A 27,046-nucleotide genomic window follows, 5' to 3' on the forward strand; every position below is an offset into this window, starting at 1 on the left:
CAGACAACTTAGAAATAGAACTACTGCAGCTGTGAGGAAGGCTAAATCTGATTACTTTTTATACTTAGTCTCGAATTCCTACTCTAACCCAGCTAAATTCTGGGGTGCAGTAAACCTGTCAAAAAATAACCCTGCTACATTGCCATTGTGTATTAATGTGGCTGATTGTAAAATCTCGGATCCTCAGGAAATTTGTCTTGCTTTCAATAAACACTTCATTGAGGCTGGGTCCTTATTTGACAGGTTGTCTACTGGGCTGGCTCCACTGGACATTGACGCTGACCCTAGCCCAATCTTCGATCATGCCTCATGTGTACCTACATTTTCCTTCCAGCCATTTTCATCTAGTGAAACTCTCAATATCTTGCAATCCATAGACCCTAAGTGTTCTACTGGTGTGGACAATTTAGACTATTTTTTTTTTTATAAAACTGGCAGCCCCTGTCATTTGTGAGCCATTGTCACACATCTTTAACCTTTCTATTGCATCTGGCATAGTCCCGCAAGTGTGGAAATCTGCCAAGGTGCTCCCCTTGCATAAAGGGGGGGATAGGGATAAGATGGATAACTATCGTCCTATCTCCAAACTATCATGCCTAGCCAAAGCACTGGAGACCTTGGTAAACAACCAATTAAAAACCTTTTTCTCAAGTTGCTCAGTGCTAAGTACTCACCAATCAGGTTTCAGAGCAAATCATAGTACTATTACAGCTGTTACTTTGGTCACTAATGACATTATTTCAGCCCTGGACAATGGGAAGCATTGTGCAGTTCTCTTTGTAGACCTCTCAAAGGCGTTTGATACAGTAGACCAGTGCTTCTCAAACTTTTTCTGTCAGGCCCCCCTTTGGCGGACCAAAATATTTTGCCCCCCCCCCCCCCCCCCCCTCGCCCCAACAAAATAGTCATGAAATGGGCCATGTTTAAATTTATGAAATAACACCAATATCGTGACCTTTCAAATTGGCCCTATATTTTGTTTTCAGAGCTGTCATGGATGAAAAGCCAGCTTCACACAGATACTGTATGTGGTGCTGAATGGTATCAACACCTTAACTGCTGCATCATGAGATACTTGGTGGGCCATGAGATGAGATACTTGGTACTCAGCACCACACTCTGAAACTAGCTCTAGCTTGGTATCAGATGAGATTTCAAAGAGTTCTTCCAAGAGTTTGGATGGAGATGTGTCAGGAAGCTTTGTCTCAATGTTGTCTGTAAAGGTTTTTTTTATCCAGAGTAACTTGGTGATCCTTTTCTGTGTTTTATTAAATAATGATTTTCAGATTTTGAGAAATGGTATTTTCATGGAGAACAGTGCAGCTGCAACAGATAGCACTTTAGTGATAATTTTCTGAAAAATAAAATTAAAAAAAACGTTTTTTTTTATTTACTTTTTTAATAAATCTCAAGGCCCCCCCTGTCATGCCTCTGCGCCCCCCCTGGGGGGCGCGCCCCCCACTTTGAGAAACACTGCAGTAGACCATCACTTGCTTTTGAATAGTCTAGCTAGCATTGGCCTGGATAAAGCCGCTTGTGCTTGGTTTCAGGACTATTTATCTTCAAGGTGTCAATCTGTGAATTCAGGTAAATTTCAATCTGATTTCCTGCCATTGTCTAAGGGTGTACCACAGGGTTCGGTATTGGGGCCGGTCCTCTTTACAATCTATATTAATGATATTGTTTCTAGTCTTTCAGCACTAGCAGGTTGTCAGGCTCATCTTTATGCGGATGATACAGTTGTCTACTGCATTGCGGATACTGTTCAGGAAGCTATTGTGAACCTGCAGCTTGCGTTTGACACTCTCCAAAATGCTCTAGCTAAGCTCAAGTTAGTGCTTAATGCTAGTAAAACCAAGTCTATGATGTTTTCTAGAGCCAGGGTTATAGATTATGACATGCTACACCTAACAACAGCAAATGGTTTGTATATTGAAAGAGTTAGTGAGTATAAATATCTTGGTATATGGCTGGATGATAAACTTTCTTTTAAATTCCATATAGATAACCTAGCTACAAAATTACGGCAAAAGATTGGTTTCTTGTACCGTAACCGCGCTAGTTCTGTAGGAAAATAATTATACAGGCTGTTTTTTTGTCAATATTGGACTATGGTGATGTCATTTACAGGCATGCGTCTGCGTCTACATTAAGGCCTTTGGATTCTGCCTACCACTCCGCCCTAAGATTTATTACGGGTGACAAATATGATACTCACCATTGTCTTTTGTATGAGAGGGTAGGCTGGCCATCTCTCTCGTTGCGACGTAGTTATCATGGGTATCTTTTTATCTACAAAGCAATTATTGGCAAACTTCCACCTTATATTACATCTTTGTTGGTCTGGAGTGCTGTCACCTACCAAACTCGTTCGAATGATCGGCTTGTGCTCAGGGTGCCTCGAGTTCGGTCTGAGCTTGGAAAATCTGCCTTCTCCTACGATGCTCCATACACATGGAATACCCTGCAAAAGACTCTAAAGCTCGGAACATTCCCGTCATTCATGGAGTTTAAAGGCATTGCACTTGACCTATGTACTGAATCATGTAATTGTTTTTAATCCATCATTGTAGTAATTGTGATTCATTGTAATTATTAACTGTTATGATATTTGTGTCCTTTGTTAACTCGTCATCGCTGTAAATGAGGGAAACCTCAGTGCTTTCACGAGTATAAATAAAGGTTTGAAATGAAATGAGATTATTCCTCTGTAATTTTTACATTCCCTGAGGTCTCCTTTCTTGGGGATTTTCACGATGTGGCCATCTTTCCAGTCAGATGGGACATTTTCTTTCTCCCAGATGGTTTGCATGAGGTGGTGGAGCATGCTGGTGGAGGTTTCAATGTCAGCCTTAAGAGCTTCTGCTGGGATCCCGTCTGGTCCCTCTGCTTTCCCTCCTCTTAAGGCCTTAATGGCTTTTCTGATTTCTGTCTTGGTAAGTAAGTAAGTAAGTATTTATAAAGCACCTTTCATACATGTCATGTAGCTCAAAGTGCTGGTGGGGGGGGGGGTTGCAGTTTATCTCCAACAGATTTGGGGCTGGTGGGATATCTGCTTCCAGTTGAGGAGGCTGCCTGTTGAGCAGATCTCTGAAGTGTTCAGTCCATCTGTTCAACTCTTCTTCCTTGGTTGTGAGGAGTACGCCCTGTGGTTTTTTGATGTGTGCCTGTGTGTGTCTGAATTTGCCTGTGAGCTTTTTGGTAGTTAGGTATAGGTCCTTCAGGTTGTTCTTTCCCGCTGCTTCCTCTGCCTGTTGTGCTAAATCTTCAATGTATTTCTTCTTGTCTCTCCTTACACTTCTTTTCACTTCCTTGTTTGCTGCTGCATATTCTTTCTGTGCTACCGCCTTGGTGGCTCTGGTTTTACTTCTATTTACTGCCTCTTTTTCCTTCCTCCTCTCGATCACTTTTCTGTCTGAATCCCCGGATAGCCAGGGTTTGTTGGCTGTCTTCCTTCTCCCTACCACTTTCTCACATGCGTCTTTCCACATGGTTTTCAGATCCTTCCATATCTCCTCCACTTCATTTACAGTTTCTATTTCTAACGCTTGATACCGGTTGTGTAGTGCCACTTTGTAGAGTTCTGATGTACCTATATCCTGAAAAAGCTGTATGTTGAATTTGACCCTTCCTTCCCTGTGCTTCATGCATTTTAACTTCAGCTGGATCTTTGCTGTAAGGACAAGGAGGTGGTGGTCAGATCCTGCGTCTGCTCCTTTTCTGTCTCTGACATCCAGCAAAGAGTGCCTAAACTTTTGGCTTATGCAGATGTGGTCAATCTGGTTTTCTGTGATGTGGTCAGGAGACACCCAGGTGGCTTTATGGATGTTCTTGTGTTGGAATACTGACCCACCGATGACCAAGTTGTTGTCTGCACAGGCTGCTGCGAACCTCTCTCCATTTGCATTCATGGTGCCTAGTCCTTCTCTACCCATTACTGGTTCAAAGCCGTTGTTATTTCCCCCTATCTTAGCGTTCATGTCTCCCATCAAGATCGTGATGTCCTTTCCTTTCCTGGCCTGGAGAATGGTGTATAGATGGTTGTAGAATTGATCCTTGGTTTCATCATCAGTGTCATTGGTGGGTGCGTAGCATTGTACCACTTGGAGGTTTATTTTCTTGTGTGTGGTTTGGAATTTGGCTGTGATGATCCGTGAGTTGATGGGTTCCCAGCTGATAAGGGCCCTCTGTGCTTTTTTGGACAGCATGAACGCTACTCCCTCTGTGTGTGGTGCAGAGTCATCTGGATGTCCTGAGTAGAGTATGGTCTCTCCACTCGCCAGCTTGACCTGCCCTGACTGGAGCCACCTGGTTTCCCCCAAACCAAGGAGAGATATCCCGTACCTCTTCATCTCCTCCGCAATCACTGCTGCCTTTCCTCCAGCATACATGGTCCTCACGTTCCATGTCGCTATGGTGGTGGGACGCCTTGAGGTCAGAAGCTTCGAGCGTACAGTCTCCTTGCGGTTTTCCATGCACGCCGTCATAGTCTCTTTAGCTTGGGGCGCTGAAGAGGCTTCCTTCACAAGACGTAAGGATTTTTTAAGTTTCGTCGACGTTTCTGTAGCTATAGGTTTTTTTTTACGGGATGGGGTCGCTGGCCCCAAGCCCAACCTCCATCTCTGGGGGAGGGTTTTGGAGTTGGCTCGTTAGTCCTCTTCCCACGCCTATTGTCTTCCAGGTGATGGATTGCAGCCTCATACCACGTGAGGCCAGACAGGCTGAGGGTTGTGTACAAGCTGTCTCGGCACGTCAAGCCCAACCAACTCCTGCTACTGTGTATTGAAAGCTGCACTAGGCAAGCTAACCCTACCAGCAACGCAAGACACTTACTTACTGTAGTAGAAAGGTGAAAAGGAGAAGAAACGTCGTCTCTGCTCTTCTCAGCGCGTGTCAAGACTGGAATTTCCCGGAGCCGGCTATTATATATAGCCGGCTCCGGGAACATTCGAGAAATGTGAGAACATTCGAGAAATAACCAGCGTGGTTTCTGGTTATTTCTCGAATGTTCTTGCACCACGGAGCCACCCTGTGGAATGGGCTAGACTCGAGGATGAACTAAAATATTGTGAAAACATAAATCAATTCAAATCTAGACTAAAAAAATCTATTTTTGATAGGTACAGAAGGGAAGAAGAGCTTCAATTGCATATTAAAAATATATATAAAAAAAAATATATATATATACGTATGATACTGTATTGTACGCTATATCATATTACATTATATAATCATATTATAATTAATTTGTATATTGAACTATATTTGCAGTATATACTATTATATTATGGTACTATATTATATTGTATATATCATGTACTATATATCTCACATCACATTATATATGTGCTGTATACACTATTATGTACTATATACTATTATATATACTATTATATACTGCAGGTATACTATACTGTAATGTGTACTGTAATGTGTACTATATGTGTGTACTGTAATGTGTACTATATGTATCTACTATGTATGTATGTAAATACAAAATTAAAACAAAAATAAAAAATGAAACGTAAGTCAGGGGTAGGGCCCGACAAGTGCTTCTCCCTAGCCCTTTTCGGAAAATTGGACAATGCTGGTAAAACATTCATGATTTATGGAATGACCGTTGTTATGTGTCCAAAGCCCGAAATAAAAAAATAACTGAACTGAACAATATACTCATCTAAAGATGACATGCCAATGTAAGGTACATAAGGTAATGTCCCCAACCCCTATATGAAACTGGGCGACCCCTTCCCCTCTGCCAAAGAGTTCAAAACACACTGTGTAGTGTCAGCAACAAGGAGCGTCTCCAAAAAGTAATATGCAGCTATCTGACCGACCTTGTTGCACAGGATGTAGATACAGAGATCGTCTACTCTGTTGGCTCCCACTGCACCAACTTGTCAACCCAGCAACCAATGCAGAACTACATGTTGACCAGTCTGAGGCTGACACCATCCTCTTCTCTGCTTACACAGTTCTATGTGAGTCAGGCTACAGTGGCCCTGTTGTCATTGATGCAGCTGACACCGATGCCTATGTCGCGGCCGCGGTCAACAGCTGACAACTCAGGCTTCTATGGCAGGGTAAGTTGTTTTACTGAGATCCTTATTAAGGTAGTTTGTTTATTTATTAATTAATTTTTATTTATCCTTTATTTATCCAGGAATGTCCCATTGAGATACAAGATCTCTTCTTCCAGGGAGTCCTGACCAACACGGCACACAACAAGTTTCAACGTAAAACAGGGCATTAAACAAAAAACATACAATTAAAATATAAATACAGAAGGCCATTTGTGCGGTGGCAAGGAACATAATCACATCAGCAATAGCATCAGGTAAAACAGTTACATGTTTCATGAAGGGCTAATCGTAGCATACCTTTAAAAGCATTTACAGTAGGAAGTGCCTCTAAAAGTTTTACTTGCAGTTTAAAGTACAACAGTACCATGGTAAAATTAAAATGTTGCTCTAGTCTACTGGGTCACGGCCATCTTGGATTTCTGTGTAAAAATTATGTCATAACGGGAGGGACAAGGGGGCTAAATCTTTTATAAAAGGTCCATAGAAGTCAAACCAATCATCAAAACATCTTAGCCAAAGAATGGTCACAGAATTGAGCTTGTCCAATGATGTTGGCGTGACTTACAGTCCCGAAAGGGGCTAATGTTGGCCATGCTTAAGCCAATGCACTTGTAGGAGTACTTGTCAATTTAGCAAAAATGCCCTTATCCCCTAACAATAATAAATACAAGGTAATATAATAAAGCAAGACAGGGGACATTGGCCAGCCCCCCCCCCCCACCCCACCTCCTCCAATGTACAGTTTCTATGTCAAATGTATGTATACTCTCCTTTTTTACTCTTTTTGTATCACAAACAATACTGTATTTGTAAATCGGGTATGTCATAAATGTATAGATGTAGCAGTAGGCCTACTGTCTATCTGTATATCTGTATGTCATATATGTTATGATGAATTTAAAATGGGGGACCCTGATGTAAACAAGACGAAAGTCTTTCTCTGGTCTGCATCCCCTTAACAATTGTGTGTACTGTATTGTACCCATTCTGCAATCTGTTAATAAAGTTTTCAATCAATCAATCAATCAACCAGGGGCTTCTTCCGGCACGTTATAGGCTTGGCACTTGCACCACCTGCAGTTACACCCTACTCTTCAGATTACAGTGCATTACATTCAGCGGTGTCATGAACTACACAGGTTTCTCCACAGGGTGGGGTCAAATGATCAGAGTAACCTTGCCTTAAGTTAATTGATCAAAGTAGGCTTGCCTGAAGCCAGGGACCTGGCACAATTAATGCGAATGTGCTTACCGACTATGCTTGCACCTCATGGTACCAAAGCACCTCAAAGGCGCTAAAAACAAAATTACAAACATCTCAAAACAAACTGGTCAGACTACTGCTTGACCTTACTCCTAGAACCCACCTCACCCCTGCCCACTTTGACAACCTAGGATGGCTTAGAGTAGACGACAGAGTACAGCAACTTGCAATGGGCCTGGTCTACTCTACAAGATACACTACACGACCAAGGTACCCATGTACATGTCAAAATACTTCCCAAAGGTCAGTGAATACCACGATCACAACACCAGAGGGAGCTCCACAAATCAAACCCAGATTCGGCTCAAACAAGGGACTAAACACGTTTCGCAATTATGCCACATCAATGTGGAACGCCCTACCCAAAGCTGTAAAGGAATGTGAATCACTACCCACTTTCAAAAACATTCTCAAAGAACACCTACGGGAGACTGCAATTTGAAACTGGACTGGCCCATGTAAATGTCCTAACCCAACCCCCTCCAATGTACAGTAAATGACCAAGTATGGTTGTCAATATTCCAATGTACAGTTTTGCTTGTACAGTTGTACAGTGTGTCCCCCCCACCCAACTCTGACTCCATTGCCTATTGTTACCCATACTGTACGACTCTGAACTCTGTTGCCTACTCAATTTATACCTAGTGCTTTCACGGTCTACAACTGCCCTACATCATAATAATCTTAACTACCCACTATACCCATACTCTGTATGATAGCATGCACAACAGTGCAGGAACGTGCACAGGACTTTAGAGGGGCAGGTGCTCAAAGGCTGAAAAGGGCACTATACCTGTGTGTGTTTTAACCGAGCACGCGTAGCGCACAAGCCCGATTTTTAAGGGCCCTTTTCGGGCGGGGGGGGGGGGGGGGGGGGGTTTATGCTTTTTGGGGGTTTTTGGTGATCAAATATTGAATATTGAACTATAATAATCAGTGCAGGAGCTCACTTATCCTTGAAAGACACTTTTATCACTGACTTAAAAGGCCCATACATCTCCATAAATGTTCAGGGGGGAGGGAATAAGTGCTTACCCTACAGACCCCAAGAAGTGCTGTATATTCTGTATTGTTTAATATAAATGCATTTTTTATTGCAATCCCGATTTGTATTTGAGATTCCCAAATCCCATCGGACTTGACTTCTTCGTGTCCCTCAGTGAGTGTAATACCAGCATTCAACTGTATGCGCCACAGCGGTTTCTATCATCATCATCATCACCACCCACGCTATGCATAAAATATATAGGTCCGCGGAGAGGCACGCTGAGGAGGCCGTGCAAACTGCAATGGAATACGGGGCATATCTCTCTCTTTACCTAATATTTTTATTCTATCCTGACATTTTTCAGTTGGAAGGGCAGTCTATATGTGTAACGAATCTTTTTTTATTTTATTTTTTCAAAAAGGGCACTTTTTTATGAGGCTCAAAAAGGCAGGTGCTCAAGCACCCCTTGGGCTCTATGTGTGCACGTGCCTGGCAACAATAGCCCATTTGTAATATCTCTATTGACCATCTTAAGGTTACAGTTTAATTAGCCCTTATCATACAAAACCCATAATAATAATAATAAAAATAATCATAATAAAAATAATAATAATAATAATAATAATAATAATAATAATAATAATAATAATAATAATAATAATAATAATAATAATAATAATAATAATAATAATAATAATAATAATAATAATAATAATAATAATAATAATAATACAACAACCAGCAGGTGGGGCAATAACCTTTGTGTTGTGTTTATGGAGTGCTGTCCATGGAGTCATCCCTCCTGAAAAAAAGGTCCTATGTTCCCCTTGTTCCCCCTTCCAAAAAAAGGTCCGATATCTCCCTTTCGAAAAAGTATCCTATGTTCCCAGAGTCATACTGTCATTAAGGTCAGTATTTTCGTTGTACTGTACACTTGTGCTGTATAATTACAATACATTTTAATTGACAGCTGTATGAGCTGAGGCATTGTGCCATATTGGTTGGTAGAACACATCATGAGAATCCTATGAATTGTTGAGACATCCATGGATATTAGGTAATAGGTAGTCATTGTGTATATGTAAGAACCAGATCCAGACGTTTCAAGGCGTTTTCAATTATCCATCACACACACAACATGTTATGTTATGTAACTCTTGTTACTTATTCTATTTAACATAGCTTTGTTTACAGTACACTGGACCAATGCACTACTGAACACTTGTGGTATCTTCTGATGGTCAAGAATATCGTTGTAGGAAAAATAGTTCTGTATACTTCTTAATATCAGATAGAGGCTTTATTTCAAAATAAGGTCAGTTGACAATAGTTTATTAAGTCACGATTTGACTCCAGATGTCCTTCTAAGTTAAAACTGACACACAAACACGGTCAGGTCATCAGGAGCAGAGCAGGAGGCAGGAGCCAAAGCAGGGGAGCAGAGAGAGAGGGAGCTTTCTCTCTCCAACAGTATTCTATACTAAAATATAAACCACTCCTATTCCCTAATATTCCCAAATGATTGGCCTAATCAATTATACTTCGCCATTAGTCTGTCCATTCACAGCTCTGTTTAGCTTGCTCTAATTTACATCTCATTACATTTCTAACCAACTAACTTACTGTCTGATTACCTCTGTCCTAAACATAGCTATGTATTGCCCTATGGTTTCCCTTATAAGGAATTTGCTGAAAGCCGCATGGTCCATATAATAACAAGATGGCTCCTTGCAGCTGGCCCCCTTTGTTCTCAAAATGGGCCTTCTCGCAGGCTCTGACACAGACTCTAGTATTTTACCATTAACTGACATCTAACATTCTATCAATGTATTAATTTATAATTCCTTATGAACAGATTCAAATATACCTCACACTCTAGAGCACTGCTACAGCTGCTGCTGCTATAGCACCATATGCCATAAATCACATTGACTGTTACATGGTGATACTGTATAGTTGATGTCTTGAATTGTCACATGAGGCCCTGCTGTTCTTGTACCATTTGGGTCAGTATGTACTAATGGTAAACCGTGAATTTCTGTTTATTTGTTGCACTCTGCAAATAGAGTTTCACTTTCTAGATTCAGATTTTAACTGCTTATTTTTAATAAGATTGTAGCTTTCCATTGAGTTTGATTGTTGACCCATGCATTTAAAGGAGTGTGGTACAAGCATTATATGCATTCAACTGAGCATTTACCACTAACTTTAACTTGCATTTATTGAAACTTTTACTAAAGCTGAGATGTATTTATAAATATCTACTGTAAATGGTACATAGAGCCTTGGTGTAAATCCCAAAATGTTTCTACCATTGGATAATAAAAGAGACATTTCAAATAGTCAAATTTTTTATAAATGGTCTTTATTGATATGCTTCACTCTTTTTGAGTTAACAAGGGAAAGTGGGACTCAGTAAAGTATTACATTTTCAACGTTGGTATACAATAAGCAATTTACATAAAAATAAAAGAATTCTATTTAATAACAAGATGTTCATGTTAAATGGACTGTTATATGACTGTTATAAATATACTGTGTGTTTTGAGCTAAGTGTCCATATTCTCCCCAGGGGTGTTTTTCTAAACAGATGTTAGTGTTTCATATAGACTTAGGTTTCAGTCTGGGAGCATCTTACAGATGGTAGAGGAAAGGAAGGTCAATCTCTAGTGTTCCTGCATTAACTCTCACGTAAGATTGGGCCTCCGCAGTGGCCTGCTGCAGAATAGCAGAAACAGTGGTGTTGAACTCATTCACCACAGAGATGAGCATATCCATAACATATTCAATGACACTACGCAGCTGGTCCATGTGTGTTGCAGCGATCGCATCAGTGACATACTTTGCCATGGTGAGAAGCTGACCATAAACCACATTGATGTTGATGAACAGTGCATCCAAGTAGTCAGAATGGAGGGAATCGACAAACACTTGAGTTTTCTCAACGATGGCCTTCAGGGTCTCACCCAGCTTCTCCAGCATCATGTCAAGGCTCTCCATCTTATTCAGAAGGTCCGTAACCTCGCTCAAGATGCTGTTGAATGTCGCCTTCACCTGATCCAACATCTGGGCTCCGCTTATTGCCTCACCAACTGGCATAGATACTGTGATATTGCTGAATACCTCAACCAGAGAGGTGATGTAAGCCTCCAGGCTCTCTTTGATAATATGGATGGCCTCTTGGCACAGAGCAGCAATGCTGGTGGTCAGATTCTTGAGGACCTCAGGGAGAGTTGTCATCTCTTCAGACCCGGGAAGCTTGAAGTGGGTCTCCCTCAGGAAGTTGACGACAGCATCCAGGAAGACCTGGACAGTCTTCTGATACTGGACGACGACGTTCCTGAACAGGATGGACATCTGGCTCAGTGCCGCGTCATAGTTGGCGGCAGTGTTATATGCCTCTTCAACAAGCTGAACAATAGAGTTCTTCAGCTCCTCCAAATAGTGAGTGATCTGGTACTTGTCGGTAAACGTGGTAAGTGTGGCAGTGAGTAGAGGGATTCTCTCCTTCAGCCCAATAAGCATATCTTTGGGTGCTTCCATGTTGTAGGCAATCTGCAGGTTCATCTTATCAGCATCCTTGATAGTAGATTTGATGATTATGATGTCAACATCATCCTCAGGAGCAGACTGTCGAGTAGAGGAGAAAGGGAGAAAAAGTACATATAATTTTTTACAATTGAACTCCCCTTAATAACAAAAAAACAATATTGCTGTAAATCTCCAATGGGGCACAATATTAATTAAGGATAACCGTGATACTCACAGCATAACGACTATAAAGTCTGGCAGTCATCTGGGATGGTACCCTGCCCTGGAGCTGAAGACCCAGGAAACCAGTTGATGGGGTGGAGATGGAGGCACTGACTCCATCTCTGCGGGCAGCGTAGCGGAAGTTCACATCAGTGAAGGTGGGGCTGTTGATGTCCACATTCAGTGTGTGGATGCTGTAAAGTAAACAAAGACACACAAGATAAGCAAACACTGTTATTCTTTTCATGTTTAACATGAAAGAAGCTGATGGGTATGCATAGTAAATAATAATTTGTTTAAAAGTGAGGATAGAATTGAATGAAATGTATTGGATATTTACTTCAAATCAGCTTGGCGCTTCCTCCTGAAATGTAAAACAAAATGAATATGAATTATTACATAATCACGTAAATTATATATAAGCAATAATTTAATCATTCATTAATTCATATTTAAATGAATAATAAAAAAAAGTAGTAAGATGTATGCATGTTACCTCAAAGCCTGGGTAAGAACATGGTGGACATCGAGAGTCAGGTCAGAGTGAGTCAGGACAGCCTTGCTAGTCATGCTAAGAGCTTCATTCTCAAAGTTTGCAGTGGTAGAAGCTGTTGAGAAGAGTTTATCCGTTATTCATACAAGAAAAAGCAATGGTCAACAATGCTCAATATAGATATACTATATACTTTATACTATTATTTATTAGAGGTTTCTACAACTCACCATCCATGTCATATTCCACGAAGACAAAGGCAGAGGTAGCAGAGGACTTGAAGGTGACCTTGAAGACCGGTGCTTCACCCTCGACCTCAACTGCCAGGTTTGTGGTGTACACTGGGCTGACAATCTTTGCAGTGGTAGAGATCTTCTGCTTGGGGGCAGTCAGCTCAACAACTGTCTTCTCGAAGATGGTGAGCTCACCCAGGCTGCTTGGCTGAGACATGTCAATCTCAATATCAGCAGTCAAGGAAGAAATTGGTGCAAGGTCAATGGTAACCTGGGCAACATGCTTGCCATTAGTGTTGAAGGTAAAGATATTTGCCTCGTTGTTACTGGCAATCTTCAACACTGCGTACACACGGCTCAGGGATGCCTCAACAGCCAGGTTCTCATCCACATCAATTTCCAGGACCTTGGTCTCAAGATGGGTAAGTTTGGCATTAGCAATCACCTTGGAGGTGGAGCGCAGGCCATCCCAATTCAGGTACAGGTTAGCATCATTGTCCAGGGCTCCCAAAACTGCAAAGTTCTCAAAAGCTGTGCAATCAATGTTAGCCTTGGTGGTTGATTCTATGTTAGCATACATTATGGTTCCATCCACTTTCAGGCTATGTTGTGCATCTGCCTTTCCAGTAGCATGAATAATGGGCAGGTTGAAATCAGCCTTAAGCACCAAGGTGGAGGCAGCTTTGTCTTCAACTACAAGATTATGGGTAGCTTCCAGGTTGATGATGGGCAGGGCAATCTTTGCAACAGTAGCCACAGATACTGCACTCTCCAAATTGTCAGTGTTCAGAAAGAAGGTGCTGTCATGGGTACCCTCAATGTGAGAATTCTCCAGAGACAGGGAGTTGGCCAATTTGATTCCTCTCCTGGTGGTCAGGCTAGTTGTGCCAGTAAGCTTGGCCTTCAGGCCCTCAACCACAGAGGCTGTGGTTGCACCCAGACGGAACACAAGATCATCTTCATTGTACAGTCCAGTGTTGACATTCAGATTGAGCATGGCAGACTTTAGAGACAGCTCTGTGATCAGATTACCAAGAGAGGGAATCTGGATCAGACCCAGATCAGCAAGGGGTGCAAACTGGCTCTTCTGGTAAACAATCTTGGCATCAACATCAACAGTCTGCTCAGTGGTTACCAGGATATTCTTCAGTCCAGTATCCTCATACAAGTTTAGATCACTGATGGATGGGGTGTGGAAATCAATAAAAGGCAGATCAAATGCAGGGATGCTGATAACAAGGCTTGTTAGGAAGTCAAGATTAGCCTCACCATCTACAGCAGCAAAGATGCCAGCCTCCTTCTCATTGTTGTCAATAGTGAGGTTGTAGAACAGTTTGTACTGACCGAGACGGGCCAGAGCCACAGTGTTGATATGTTGGGAATGAGGCTTGATGGTGGCTGCGTAATCATTCTGCAGATCAATCTTGGTGGTCAGAGCCTCACTGATGCTGACAATGGTATTTCCCTTGTTCTCGAAGTCAATGACAATCTCAACAGGATCGATAACAACATTGATAGCATTGGAAAGGACTCCGCTGACTAGACCAACAAGCTCTGTGTCATGGTTTCCCTGTAGCTCAAGCTTCAGATCATAAAGGTTGAAGCGTCCAGACCACACCACAAGGCTGTTCTTAATTGCTGGACTCTCTACCTCAGATCGGGCAGCAAATTTCAAGTAGCTCAAGATGACAGAATCAGCAGTTATGGTTTGTTTAATCTTCAGAATGGTAGAATCAGTGTCACCTGAGAAAGACATCTTGGCAGTGCTGGGGTTGATTTCAAACTCCAGGTTGCTCTTGTGGTTGGCGTCCTCAGCATTGAACTTAGCTGAACCAACATTGTCTACACTTAGGGTGATGATGGTTCCCTCCTGGCGAGCAACAGCCTTCTGGTTGAAAGTGGCTTCACTAGCAACACTGATGATTGGGAGGTCGATTTTGTGATTGTAAGTTGTTTCAAGAGAGGCAGACATTCCACCCTCTATACCAATAAAAGCAGTATTCACAACATCCGCTGTGTAAGGCGTAGTGGTGACCTTCACTGTGGTCTTAGCTTGGGCCTGGGCAGATTTACCGTAGACACTCATAGATGCCTGATGTTCAACTCCAAAAGCAAGGTGACTAAACTTCAGGGTCTCTGCAAGAATAATACGGCTCATCTTGGGGATGGCAATACGAGCAGTGGACTCCAGGTTGTAATTTAGAATCTCAAAACTGGGAGATGTGGCCTTGGAAGTCAGGAAAGTGATGAACTGAGGGGTCAATTCATTATCAGTAGAGTTTTGGAACTCAGCAGAGGTCTTGACGGTGTAGATGGGAGTGAGGAATCTGACCTCACCATATAGTTTACCAAAGCATGGAACCATGAATTCACTAGAGATGATTGGCAGCTTAAAGTCAGGGATCTGGATAGATGCAACAAGCTTCTCTGCAGCAACATGAGGGAAAGCAGGGAAGGAGATCTCTGGAAGAGTTATCTCAGGGATGGAAATCTCAGGAAGAGCAGGAAGATAGTTCATGGTCAGATCTCCAAAGAAGACATCCATATCAAGCATGTGGATCTCAAACTTGACAATCATATCAATGAGCTCGATGATTTTCTGCTTAATCTCATCATAGGAGATGGTAATGGCTGGTACAGTGTGGAAGCCAAGGATGGTAAACTCAGGGAAGTCCAGTTGTGCTGGAACTTCAAAATCATTAAGCTTGTCCAGGCTGAGCTTCATGGAGGGCACAACCAGGTCTGTTAGAGGGAAGATGAAGGATGGGGTTTCCAGCTCAGCTGTCTTCAGTCCAGTGATAATTCCTTCAACAATCTGCTTAACCTCACTGACAATCTTTTGCTCCGCAGCCAGCTTCTCAATGGCCTCAACCACATTGGTGAGCATGCCAGTGATGACGGTCATGGCCTCTGTGTAGTATTTGCTGACCAGCTGCAGATAAGTGGTAATCTCAGCTTTTACATCCATCTCAGTGATCTTCTCCTTTAGACTTTCTGCAATTGCTTTCAGGTCATTAAGCAGGGCATGGTCAATGGCATCCTTCACAGATTTGATTATGTCTGCAACCTTGAACTCCCTCAGGTGCTCCAAAAAGTCGATGACAGAGGATAGAACAAAGTTGATAAACTCTCTTCCGGCCTCAAGTTTCTCTGGGATTTCAAGTGATTTGATCAATTCATTCACATGAGCGGTATATGTAGAAATCATCCCATTGACTTCATCAGCAAAGGTGTTGTAGTCGAATGACTTCAGCTTCTGAACAATGGTGTCAAGATACAAATTCAGTTGTTCAATCACAACCTTCATTTCAGCGGTCTTGAGGTAGTTGATGGATTCTTCCAGGACTTCCAAAACCTTGCCAGGAATGTCAAGAGCCTTAAGATGGTCGGCTATAACCTGGATGGTTTGATCAATTTTGAATTGCTTGATGAGCTCCACAACCTTCTCCAAGATTACCTCAACCTTCTTATCAAGCTCAAATGTGACAATCAGCTCCCTCAATTTAGCATGGACTGTGTTGAACTTTCCAACGATGTCGAAATCCTGGACAAGCTCCTTAACAGTTTCAACTGTTTTGTGGAAAGCATCTGTGGGAAGTTGAGCTATCAGTTCTTCGATGTGGGCTTCCAGGTTGATGGATATAATGAAGGCTTTCATATCTTCAATGCACTTGGAAAGGTCAAAGCTTTCAATGAAGTGCTTCAATTGGCTCACAATCATCTCTATTGTAGCCTTGATCTCAAACTTGGCATCAATGTCGTACAGGAGAGCAAGGCTGCTGCCCTTCAGTTTTTCCAGGTCAATCTCCTTCATGAATCCGTCAATGGCATCCATTATAGCAACAATGATAACCTGGATGTCATACTCGGCATTGATGGCATTCAGCACTTCATAAATTTTCTGAATAACAGCTTCAGACAGGGTGCCACTAGCAATAACGTCCTTAATGATATCAACAAGGCCTTGGATGTAATTGCCAAGTTCAGAGAACAGGGTCCCAGCATCAGCCTTCAGCTTTACCAGAAAGGTTTCCAGGTCCTCCATTGTGATGACATATTCCTGTGTCAAAGCAATCAGGTTGTCCTTGAGCTGAACAGCCTTGCCTTCGATGTTCAGTTCAGCAACAAAGTGGCTCACATGCTGGGGAAGGGCTTCAAGTTTAGCTTTGATGTCCTCGTTGTTTATGTAGTTCTGCAGTGCTTCCGCAATGCTCACAACAGTAACTTTGATGGTTTCCAATAAGGCAGGCACATGTTCAATCAGAGGCAGATGAATAATGTGACTATCTGTGTTCTTGTCATACTTAAGGAAGCTAGAGATGGTGAATTCTTGGTTCTCTGTGGTTTCTGTGTTGAGAATATTTGTGAGGATGGTGCCAGAAACCTCCAATCCAATTCTTTCAGCAGTGTTGTAAGCACTTATGTCCTGATTGAATGCCTGGTTATTAATCTTAGACTTCACCGTAAGTGTGGTCTTCTGTTCCTGGGGAGTGAAAACAGTGTCCATCTTGTTGTCAATAGTGGTCTCCAGGGAGAAGCCATTATCCAGCTCTTGAGTCAGTGAGGCTCTGCATTCATGTACACTTGCAAAGGCCAGGGGCTGGGCCTTGAGGAGGAACTTCCCGTACAGCTGAGCACTCTGCTTTCCATACAGTGTCAGGTCACCATCGGCATTGAACATGGCATCAACGTTGAAATCGAAGGGAATGATGCTGGCACGGATGGTGTGGTCAAAGCGCAGAGGCTGGGAGTTGAAGCGGGCGTCATTGGTGATCCTAGCAGCAAGACCAACAACTTCAAGTTCAGTGTTGTGGCTCATGTGAGTTCCAAGAACTTTTCCAGTGGTACTGCACTTGGCATTGGCACTCAGGTCAGCATAGTTGATCTCATAAGTGTGTTTGATCTCCTCCTCACCATAGAGAGCTTTCAGGCTTCCAGTCAGGCCCAGCTTGTAGAGCTCTGCCTTCAGCTGAGCCTCGTTGATGAAATCGGCTGCCAGAACCTTAAGGTTGTTATTCACATTTGCAGAAGCAGTGTAGGGCTTCAGGTCAATGGTGATGTCATGAGTGTAAGAGGCATACTCACTGACAACAGCTTCAGCCTTAGAGTTGAAGTCAAGGCTAGAGAGAGTGATGGTCAGAGTGTTGCCATTATCAACCTTGATGTCACTCAGAGCAGCCTTATTGGTAATGGTCAGAGTAGCCTGAGAGGCATCAAGTCCAGCACTGAAGGTGTTTTCTAAGGTCAGGGGGCTCTGGAGGGTGGTTGTTCCACTGGTGGCTAAACCATCCTTGTTCATGGTCAGAGTAGCCTTGTGAGTAGCTTCATTCTCAAGGATCTTCACATTGGCATCAGAGTTCACAACCAGGCCATTGACATCAAGGGTGGCAGTAAGCAGAGAGTAGACACGGTTTTCAGTATGGTCAGCACTGGTCTCCATCTTGATGTTGACTGCGCTAGCGCCAGCGGAGGCCTCAGCCTGGTTGTGGATCTTCATGCCGAAGGCAAGGGCATTGCTGTCACTTTTCAGGGTCAGCTTCTGTTCCTTGAAGGAGAGCTCAGCATCATTCGTCAGGATGTCTTCGAAAACTTTGGTGCTTGACACAGCCATGAGCTCACCATCAACAAAGGTTACTGTGATGGTGTTTTCAGCCTGAGCAATGGTGGAGTCAATCTTCAGGGAAGACTCGATCTTAGCTTCTGGCCTGAATGGGAAAATGGCAAAAGACTGGGTGGCAATAGTGTTGGCATAGATGGGTCCGATGTTAATTTTTCCATCCAAGTTGCTGTCAGCAGAGATTTCCTCAGTATTGAAGCCAACCATTCCTGTATGTTCCAGAGAAACATGGAGACCGAGGGGACTTGTTGCTTCAATCATGCTGCTGGATTTCACACTGATCTTGTCTGTGATGGTTGCAACTTCCATGATGTTAACACTAGCCTCAATGAACTTATGGGCAAAGGAGCTTTTCAAGTGGGCCTTGATGGAATCAGAGCTGGCCAGCAATCCAGAGCCTGTTTAAAAACAAAATAAAACATTTTGATTAAGAACTGAATAGTTAATGCACATGGACAATATTTGTGTTTTTAATTTTTATACAAATGTCTAAAACATATTTTGGTCATAATCAATATAACGTTACACAAAAAGCAATGTGTACTCACTCCCACCTTTATGTACTTGCATCTACATACAATTATATACTGTAAATGGATTGTAATAAAGTGGACAGGTAACATTCTGTACCAATCTGAATGATGTTCCTTATTTACAGTAATTATCATGCAACAAATTGTGAATTTATTGTTGATATTCATTGTAAAATACCTTCAATCTTGACAGAGAGGATATCCAGTGGAGAGGTTCCTGTCACATCAAACTTAGCTGAGTAGCTTGGTGGCTCCACAACATCCTTGCCGGCGGCCACTGAGGCCTCCAAGTTATAGAGGTTGCTCTTCACTGCAGCCGAAACCACAGCCTTGCCAAAGAGAGGCACAGACACAGTCAGGCTCTCGGGTACAAAAAGCTCAGGGATGGGGATCTCCATGGAGTTGAGCTCCAGGCCGAGCTGGGGCAGAGACAGGTGTGGGGTGGTCAGGACGGCTGGGAAGTGCAGCTCCTCTGAGGACTTTCCTCCAAGAGGCAGAGGGATGACGATGGTGAAGTGATCAGTGTTGAAGTGGTAATCAGCCTTGGCCTCACTGTTTAAAAGAGATTAGGTAAAAAAAAATAGTAAATCCTTTGATCTTGACAGAGAGGATATTGAGTGTAAGGGTTTCTGTCACTTTAAATTTAGCTGAGTAGCTTCGAATTTCCACAACATCTTTGCTATGAGCCTTTAATATGCTAGTGTAAAGTCGTGTTGGATGGAGAAAAGTCGTAGATGGCCTATGCTCCATTGGGAGCGATGGGCCTAACCTAAGTAAGTAAAAGTAAGTAAGCTATTTAATGTATGGTCTATCTTGTTATTGACACTGAGGTTATTAGGTGGAGTTGAGCGCCCTTTTGGGGGTTGTTTTGGGGAAGAGTTTGTGTGTGCACCTGTCCCAGTTCCGTTGTTGTTATTGTGGAGTGGGAAGAGGAAGGATGTTAATAAATGAGAGAGTTATGTTGATGATCATATATCAAGTCTCTGTGTTTTTTATTTTACTATAGATAAAAGTATAGGCAGACTATTCCTTGGTTACATTGGGGATAGCGGTGGGATCTCACTGCCCTGCGAATCTGTATCCAGGTTCATGTAGCAATGGGGGTGGGATCTCAGTGCCTTAACCCTGGGTAAGTGCGCGCATGGATGCACAAATGTGCGAGGATGCACTTCTTGGGGGGGGGGGGACGACAATGACTGTAAACTACTAATGAGCCGGTCGCAGTCAACCAGCACCTGCTAATGGGTCTGACCCTTTAGCTCAGCTGGTTAGTGCGGCCACCTGTGGATCCTATGGTCCTAGGTTCAAATCCACTTGGTTACACTAAAACATTGTCATCATGTGTTAGTTTTTACTTACCCATTCAGGAACAGTTTCTCTGGCAGGGAAATCTCAGGCATGTCAGGGACTCTGAAGTTCTGGATGTAAGGGATATCAGCAGCATACTTCTCCAGGTAGGTATTTGTTGCCTGAGGAAGAAAATAATACTTATTGTATGCTATCTGCATATCTGAGACAAACTGTTGATCAAACACTTAAAGATAATTGTAAAATCAAAGTTTCCTATTACCTCCACAGACTTGGTGAGGATGTGACGGACCTTCATGTCACTCTCCTCCCAAACCTGCATCTCAAGAATATCTTCGACCGCCTTCATGTTAAGGATACGGAAGATCTCAGATTCAACATCAGACTTGACCTCAGCTTCAATCCTGCTGTCATCTATAAAAATAAAAGGAGAGAATAAATGTAATCTGGAATGCAATGAATTGAATACAATTAAAAAATGTATTAATTGTATTGATTCCTCAAACATGATCAAAAAGTTACCCAGAGGAAAATGCTGGTAACTGAAAATCCATAAATATCTGAACAGTAAATAACCAAGTAAATTAAATTGTGGTACTATAGTGGAGTGTTCTGGATTCAAAACCAGCCCAAAAACACTGGACTACACAATCTATACCATATCTTACCATATTTCAAGGCAATCTTCTGAATTGAGGTAGTTCCTAGTGGGAGCTTGAGGTCACTCTCGAACTCAAATTCCAGCTCTTCACCACGTTTCATTGTGGCCGTGACAGTGGCCTTCGTGAAGGGGACAATAAGCTCGACCTGCAGCATGGCTTCCTTCATATTATCCTCCAGCCTGGAAAGAGGGAACTATGAGGTTAGGGGGCCTAAAAAAGAACAATGAACATTTGTTTTGATCATACTCTTCTTACTTGGCACGGCCAACCAGGGTGAGCTGAGGGATGTTCTTGTTGATGAGGTCAAGGGTGATGGAGTGAGTTCCTTGGACCTTTGTGTTGTCAACACCCAGCCTGAGTCCGGCCTCCACGTTTATGTCGGGGATCTCGATGTCAGCGGTGAGGACATGATTCCTCCTGTTGTACTTCACCATGGCAACGGCTTCAATGGGCACTAGACCTGTTGATATGTCAGCCAAAAATGATTAAATCGAAGGACTCCATTAAGTCCACTGAAGTTCATAAAGATCCAATTTGATATATCGTACCTTCAGCCTTCACAACCATCTTCACAGCGTCAACCTTCTGGTGGTCTTCTCCCTCCATGAGGAGCCTGTAGGCGATGGTGGCAGTATACTCGGTGACCTCGCCAGTAGGGTGGAGTTCCACAGCAAGCCTATTGAGGTTATTCATATTCATTAATATTCATTGTTTGTTACCTTATGATTAATCCATTTTAACAGCATAAATCAATGTTGTTATCATTACATATTGTCTTGCACTTACTTGCTGTCTCCGATGAAGGGGAAGGCATCAACGTAATACAGGGCAGTGCAATACTTCATTCCATAGAAGGATGTGCACTCGTTAACATCAACCTTATTCTCCACAACAGGGGTGGGGAAAGTGTGCTCAGTTGTACCAGTCACTGCCACAAAGGAGTTCCTATGATGGGGACAGAAGAATATTAACCTTTCTAAATCACATGCACTACATTGGGTTCTGTCACATTTGCATGGAAACTCTAGTCAGGCTTACGTGATGCTGATGAGCTTAGTGGGGCTGGTGGGAGCAGGGATGGTCAGCTTGACGTGGTCACCTCCCATGGAGATCTTGGCACTCAGTCCGCTCTCATGGAACAGGTTGGTGTGCATCTCCAGTCCAGAGTCGACATATTCAGGGATGTGGGAGCCGATATGTGCCACAAACTCAATGCCAGCAGAGGGCATGAAGCTAATCTCGCTCTGTGTAAAAAAAAAAAGAAAAAAGGATGAGTTACGAAACAGATATTCAGATATTCCACATCATCATACTTAATATCAAACCAAGCTTACGAAAAAAGAAAAGGAGAAATTACCAAGTCATGTGCGATGTTAAGTCCACCCTTGATGCCAGGGGCGAAGGTGCCGTGCAGGCCAAACTTCAGAGGCACGCCAGTGGCAGTGGGCAAGAAGAACTCATTGTCCATGAAGATGTAGTGAGCGTAGATTTCGTTGTCAGTTGTGGTCAACAATCCCTTCATCGCCTGTGACAAATACACACAAGTAGATACAGAAATTACAGAAATGTTAGGAATGTATATTCTCAACTCATAAATGCTTTTGTGTGAACTATCGGTATATTAAAGAGGGGATGGGGTTTTGATGAAGACAATCTTAAACATACATCGACAGGCAGCAGCTTGAGCATGTTGTCGATCATCATGGCGGCGGAGTAGGCCATCTCCTCCATGTCTTTGGTCTTGAGGTATCCCAGTTCATTTCCCAGCAGTCTCAGGTAAACCATGGCCTCGGGAGCCTCGTGGGCCTTCAGCTCTCTCACCAATTTATTGAGGTTGCGTCCGATTTCCCTTATCAGGCTCTGGGCGACCTATGGGGGTGAGCATAATGCATTAATTAAACTGTTCAGTGCACGAAGGAGGACACGCACACAGGTGCTGAACTAATAGAAGACAAAAATGTAAAAAAAAAAACGCTCAAAATGTTACACAAGGTGATAATATATTGAGACTTCGGGGAGTTTTTCAGTGTGTGTGTGAATTAATTCTCTCTTTTTTTGTCACTGACGTAATAGTTAATACATATAATGGATAAATGTATTCTCATAAGGTATGCAGTTTAATGAAGTAAACAATGATAATAAGAATACATTTTATTTATATAGCAAACAAAGAACAGAGAAATACCACGAGTAACAAATACAAAAGCCAGTAGGGGAACAATCAGGGAAGTAAGGAAACCGAGGGGGGTGGGGTGGGATGGGATGGGCAGGAGACGGAGAGAACGTAGGGAAGGGGAAAGGGAGGGGGTAGGTTGGAGGAGGGTGGTTATGGGTAGGGAAGGTTGTATGCTAGGGAGCATAATTAAGAGACATTTCTCTGACCTCTCTCTTCTTCCTGTCATTCCTCTGAACGGGCAGAATGTTCTTCAGGATCTCACTGAACCGCTTGGGCATATGGTCCGAGACAAAGTACATGGTCTTCAGGGCGCTGTCTGGGAAGAATCCGTTCTTTCCGAACAGGGCCTCAATGGTTGGCTCAAGTCCTGTGCCTTCCATGCCAACCTTACAGGGTAAACCATTTCAAATTGTTAAAATCAGATCAATGTAAAACCGTCTCATGATACAACGACACAATTTGGAACTAATGCACTACAAAGGGTTAACGCCTCTGCCGTGTGTGGTAGTGACGGGGCTAACCTTCTGTGGTGTGGCAGTGAAAGGGTTAAACTCTTTACCTCCACCATGTCGACGTCAAAGCCAAAGGCCTTCAGCGTCATGTCCAGCAGGACCTCTTTGGGCAGGTGACTGGCACCCTCAAATATTATGTTGCTTTCAATAGATCCAAGCTTGTAGTTGCGGGAGAATTGGGTGGGATCCATGACAGTTCCAACATCATTACCCTGCAGGGCCATTTCAATCTTCTGTCTCAGCCTGTTAGAAAGACAACAAATTAAATGATTAAAGCACTGGCGGTGAGCATGAAGCCTAATTAAGAAGTACAGTCATTTTGCTTTGTAGCAGCAAGGCCTGCCATTTGTCATATACTGAGATGTTTCACTTACGCTGCGGTCTCAGGCTCCGTTGAGGACAAGATGTTGGTCAGATGGGAGATGACAAAGCTCTTGGCCTGTTGGTCTTGCTCAGTGGGCAGGGCAGCAGCCAGCTGGGCCAGTTCACTTGGCTGGGGGTCCTTCATCAGCACCAGGTAGGCAGCAACACGCTTCTGCAGGGGGCTAGCACTGTCCAGAAGGACCTGCATGAGCACCTCTCTGCCCTGTAATAGGAAATCACATGCGTCATTAAGAATAAATGGAACAAAGAAACTAATTCTCAATCTCAATGATTAAAGGATTACAATCTTTAGTTTGACTTGCCTCATCGGGGACAGGGGTCAGCCTGAAGGCCTGGATGGCAGCCTGCTGGACAGCTGGGGAAGCGGCAGCCTGGTTCACACACTCGATGACAGCGGTCCTCAGGGCAGGGCCGGCAGCTCCCATGGCTGCAGCCATGTTTCCAATAACCTAAAACCAGAGAGAAAATTATGTTTTTGATCTTTAAATTAGTTTTTTATTATTTCAATGAAAAAATAAACCAATAAAGACTCACCCTCAGGGTCATGAAGGTATGGTCATTGTCACCAGTGCAGTCACCCAGCTGGGAGCCCATGAACCGAGCAACATCATGGATCTCAGGGATTAGTTTGCCTTCAGCCTTGTAGAATCTAGTAAGGAATATGATACAAATGAAAATTATGGTATTTTGTGAGGTACTTATTTGACAGTTTCCATTTCAATCAACTCTATTTCTTTGTAAAATAATGCTAATTGGTCTTGTTCCCTCACCTCTTGACAACATTGCTCAGGGCATACAGGATGGTCTTGCTTGGCTTGTACTGAGCCATCTCTAGCATGTCATGGATCAGAAGGGCGGAGGGGTTGGACACCAGTCCCAAAGCGAACACGGTGGCGTCGACCTCAACAGCGGAGGTGTCGTAGGTCCTGAGGATCTGCATGATGGCACTGCTGCACTCAGGAGTGCCGCATTGGGCCAGGACTTGGTAGGTCAGGGAGCGGGAAATCTCAAGAGCCTCGGGTATGGCTGGGCTCAGGGTCTCACCCTTCATTTCACGGACCATGGTGACGAGCTTGTGGAAGAGGTGGGCCCTCTTGTCACCCTGAGTTGCAGGCAGAGTGGCCAATTCCCTCAGGAGGGCCAGACCAGCATCCTTATCCTGATTAGCAGAATGGTCCGCATCATCCTCCATGTGCAGACCCTTGAGGTTGGCCTCATCTACAGAAGCACAGAGAGGACAATTATAATGATGGGCCTCATAGCTTTCATTGACAGTTTGCAAGACTCACCCACTGATAAAAAGGATAACTGAAGGAAGTGCTTACGGTGGTCAAAGACTCTGTCATTGTGAGCAGAAACCTCCAGCAGAGTCAAAGTCTGCGTGCCAACGTTGATAACTCCGTAGTGTCCCCTGTGGGCAGATAATGTGGTTGAGATACTGTACATCTACTGACATATCATCATTACATATAAGTACAATAACTTCATGAAATATTTGAAAGATTTGCCTTACGAGAAGGGTACCAGGACGTGGTTCTCAGTGCAGGCACCAGAGGTCATGTGCTTCTTCTCATTGTCAAACTTGTAGTTGCAGGTCTGGGAGCTCCTGACCAGCTGGGCAAGAGGGTAGTGCTGCAGGTGGATACATGTAATTCACTGTTCAGGATTTTTCAAATCATGTGTACATGCTTGGAGTGTATTTCAAAATCCATCCATCCATCCAAAGAACATCCATGCTACGCTGAGGTATTACCAAGCCAGAGATGAGTGCCAGGGGGCTGGTGTGTTCTCTGATGGGGGCAAACCCATCGCATCCGGACAGATCCCTGTTGAGGGTGATGTCAGTAGCGATGTCCTCTCTTGCGTTGACAGAGTACTGGGTCTTGCACATGCCATGGATGGTGGGCTGAAATGGATGATTACAGAGAAACCAATATACTTCATCTCAATTTCCCTTCACCGTAATCAAATGTTTAACTAATGCTTTGTTTTACTAGGGCTGCTGGTACACACGGCAATTGGAACCTCGTTCACTCACCTCTTGACAACACCTGTTCTGTACAGTGTCCAGTTACTCTATTGTCTTATGTCTTACCGTCTGTTGCATAGTCCTACTCCCATAACATATTGGCTAGTCTCCTATGTCTTACTATATTGTCGGCTGTATAGTCTTTGTGTCATAACATATTGTCTACTGTCCTATGTCATAATATATCATCTGTTGTATACTCCTAGTGTCTTGTGCTCCTACTGTCCATCCTGTCTTTTGTCATGTTGTATTGTCCTCTGTTACACTGTGTAACTATGTCTATAGGTTTTTATTTTGCAGTTACTGTACAGCACTTTGGTCGGCTCTTTGAGCTTTTAAATGTGCTATATAAATAAATGACTTGACTTGACTTAAACAAAGAACCATACATCCATTTTCAAAGATTTCAAACACCTAATGCACTCATAGTTATGCAGTCAATCCAAATAATTTGGTGCGTGAATGTGATACCTTATCTGAATGTACACAACTTCAACTTTAGCTATGCATGCACACACACCTCCTACTTCTAGGCTTTAGATGATGAGACTTGGAAACTTTTTTGAAAACTAGACTAATTTGGTTCTTAGTCTGAAGGATTCATCAATGTTTCAATGATATCTTTGGTATAAGGAATCATAATGGGTGTTAGTGAATAAAAGTACCATGTTCTTGTTCTTCTCTTCCTCCAGCAGAGGCACAGCCAGGGCGGAGATGATACCTCTCTTGATATTCAGGATGGTGATGGTCTCATCCTCCTCAGGGTACAGCTTGATGTCATACACACCATCAACCACAACCTTCAGAGGATATCTAAAGAAAGCAATGGGAGACATAATTATTGTGATATTTTATTTGTACTATCCTGAAAGGTTTTCTTTGTGGTTATAAAGTTATATTCCCAAGACTCCTTTAAATCAAATAATTTGAATGGGCAACTTACTTCTCCATTTCGGCAGCGAAGGCATCAGACCTGGGTGGAGATCCGCTCACCTCACTCAGGCTACAGCC

The 27,046-nt window shown here is 43.1% G+C and overlaps 2 protein-coding genes across 2 annotated transcripts in view; both read right to left on the reverse strand.

Annotated features, from left to right (window-relative positions):
* Positions 1-27,046, reverse strand: part of LOC311228362 (apolipoprotein B-100-like) — a gene marked incomplete at both ends in the record, with an annotated part of 121,068 nt that overhangs the window by 91,475 nt on the left and 2,547 nt on the right. The gene's annotated exons all lie outside the window — the stretch shown is intronic.
* LOC311229229 (apolipoprotein B-100-like) lies at positions 10,970-26,986 on the reverse strand (the record flags this gene model as incomplete). Its single annotated transcript, XM_084315300.1, has 26 exons — positions 10,970-11,965; positions 12,102-12,282; positions 12,429-12,452; positions 12,585-12,696; positions 12,812-18,829; positions 19,143-19,516; positions 20,324-20,433; positions 20,535-20,686; positions 20,941-21,113; positions 21,190-21,394; positions 21,483-21,610; positions 21,721-21,879; positions 21,973-22,178; positions 22,292-22,459; positions 22,600-22,803; positions 23,317-23,496; positions 23,670-23,865; positions 23,997-24,208; positions 24,309-24,455; positions 24,541-24,655; positions 24,777-25,224; positions 25,332-25,417; positions 25,520-25,638; positions 25,760-25,912; positions 26,701-26,848; positions 26,979-26,986. The coding sequence occupies 26 exons, from the start codon at positions 26,984-26,986 to the stop codon at positions 10,970-10,972; spliced, it is 11,022 nt and encodes a 3,673-aa protein (XP_084171426.1).

The sequence above is a fragment of the Notolepis coatsorum genome (assembly GCF_963971535.1).
Source record: "Notolepis coatsorum genome assembly, chromosome: 5".
In the NCBI taxonomy this organism is placed as follows: domain Eukaryota; kingdom Metazoa; phylum Chordata; class Actinopteri; order Aulopiformes; family Paralepididae; genus Notolepis; species Notolepis coatsorum.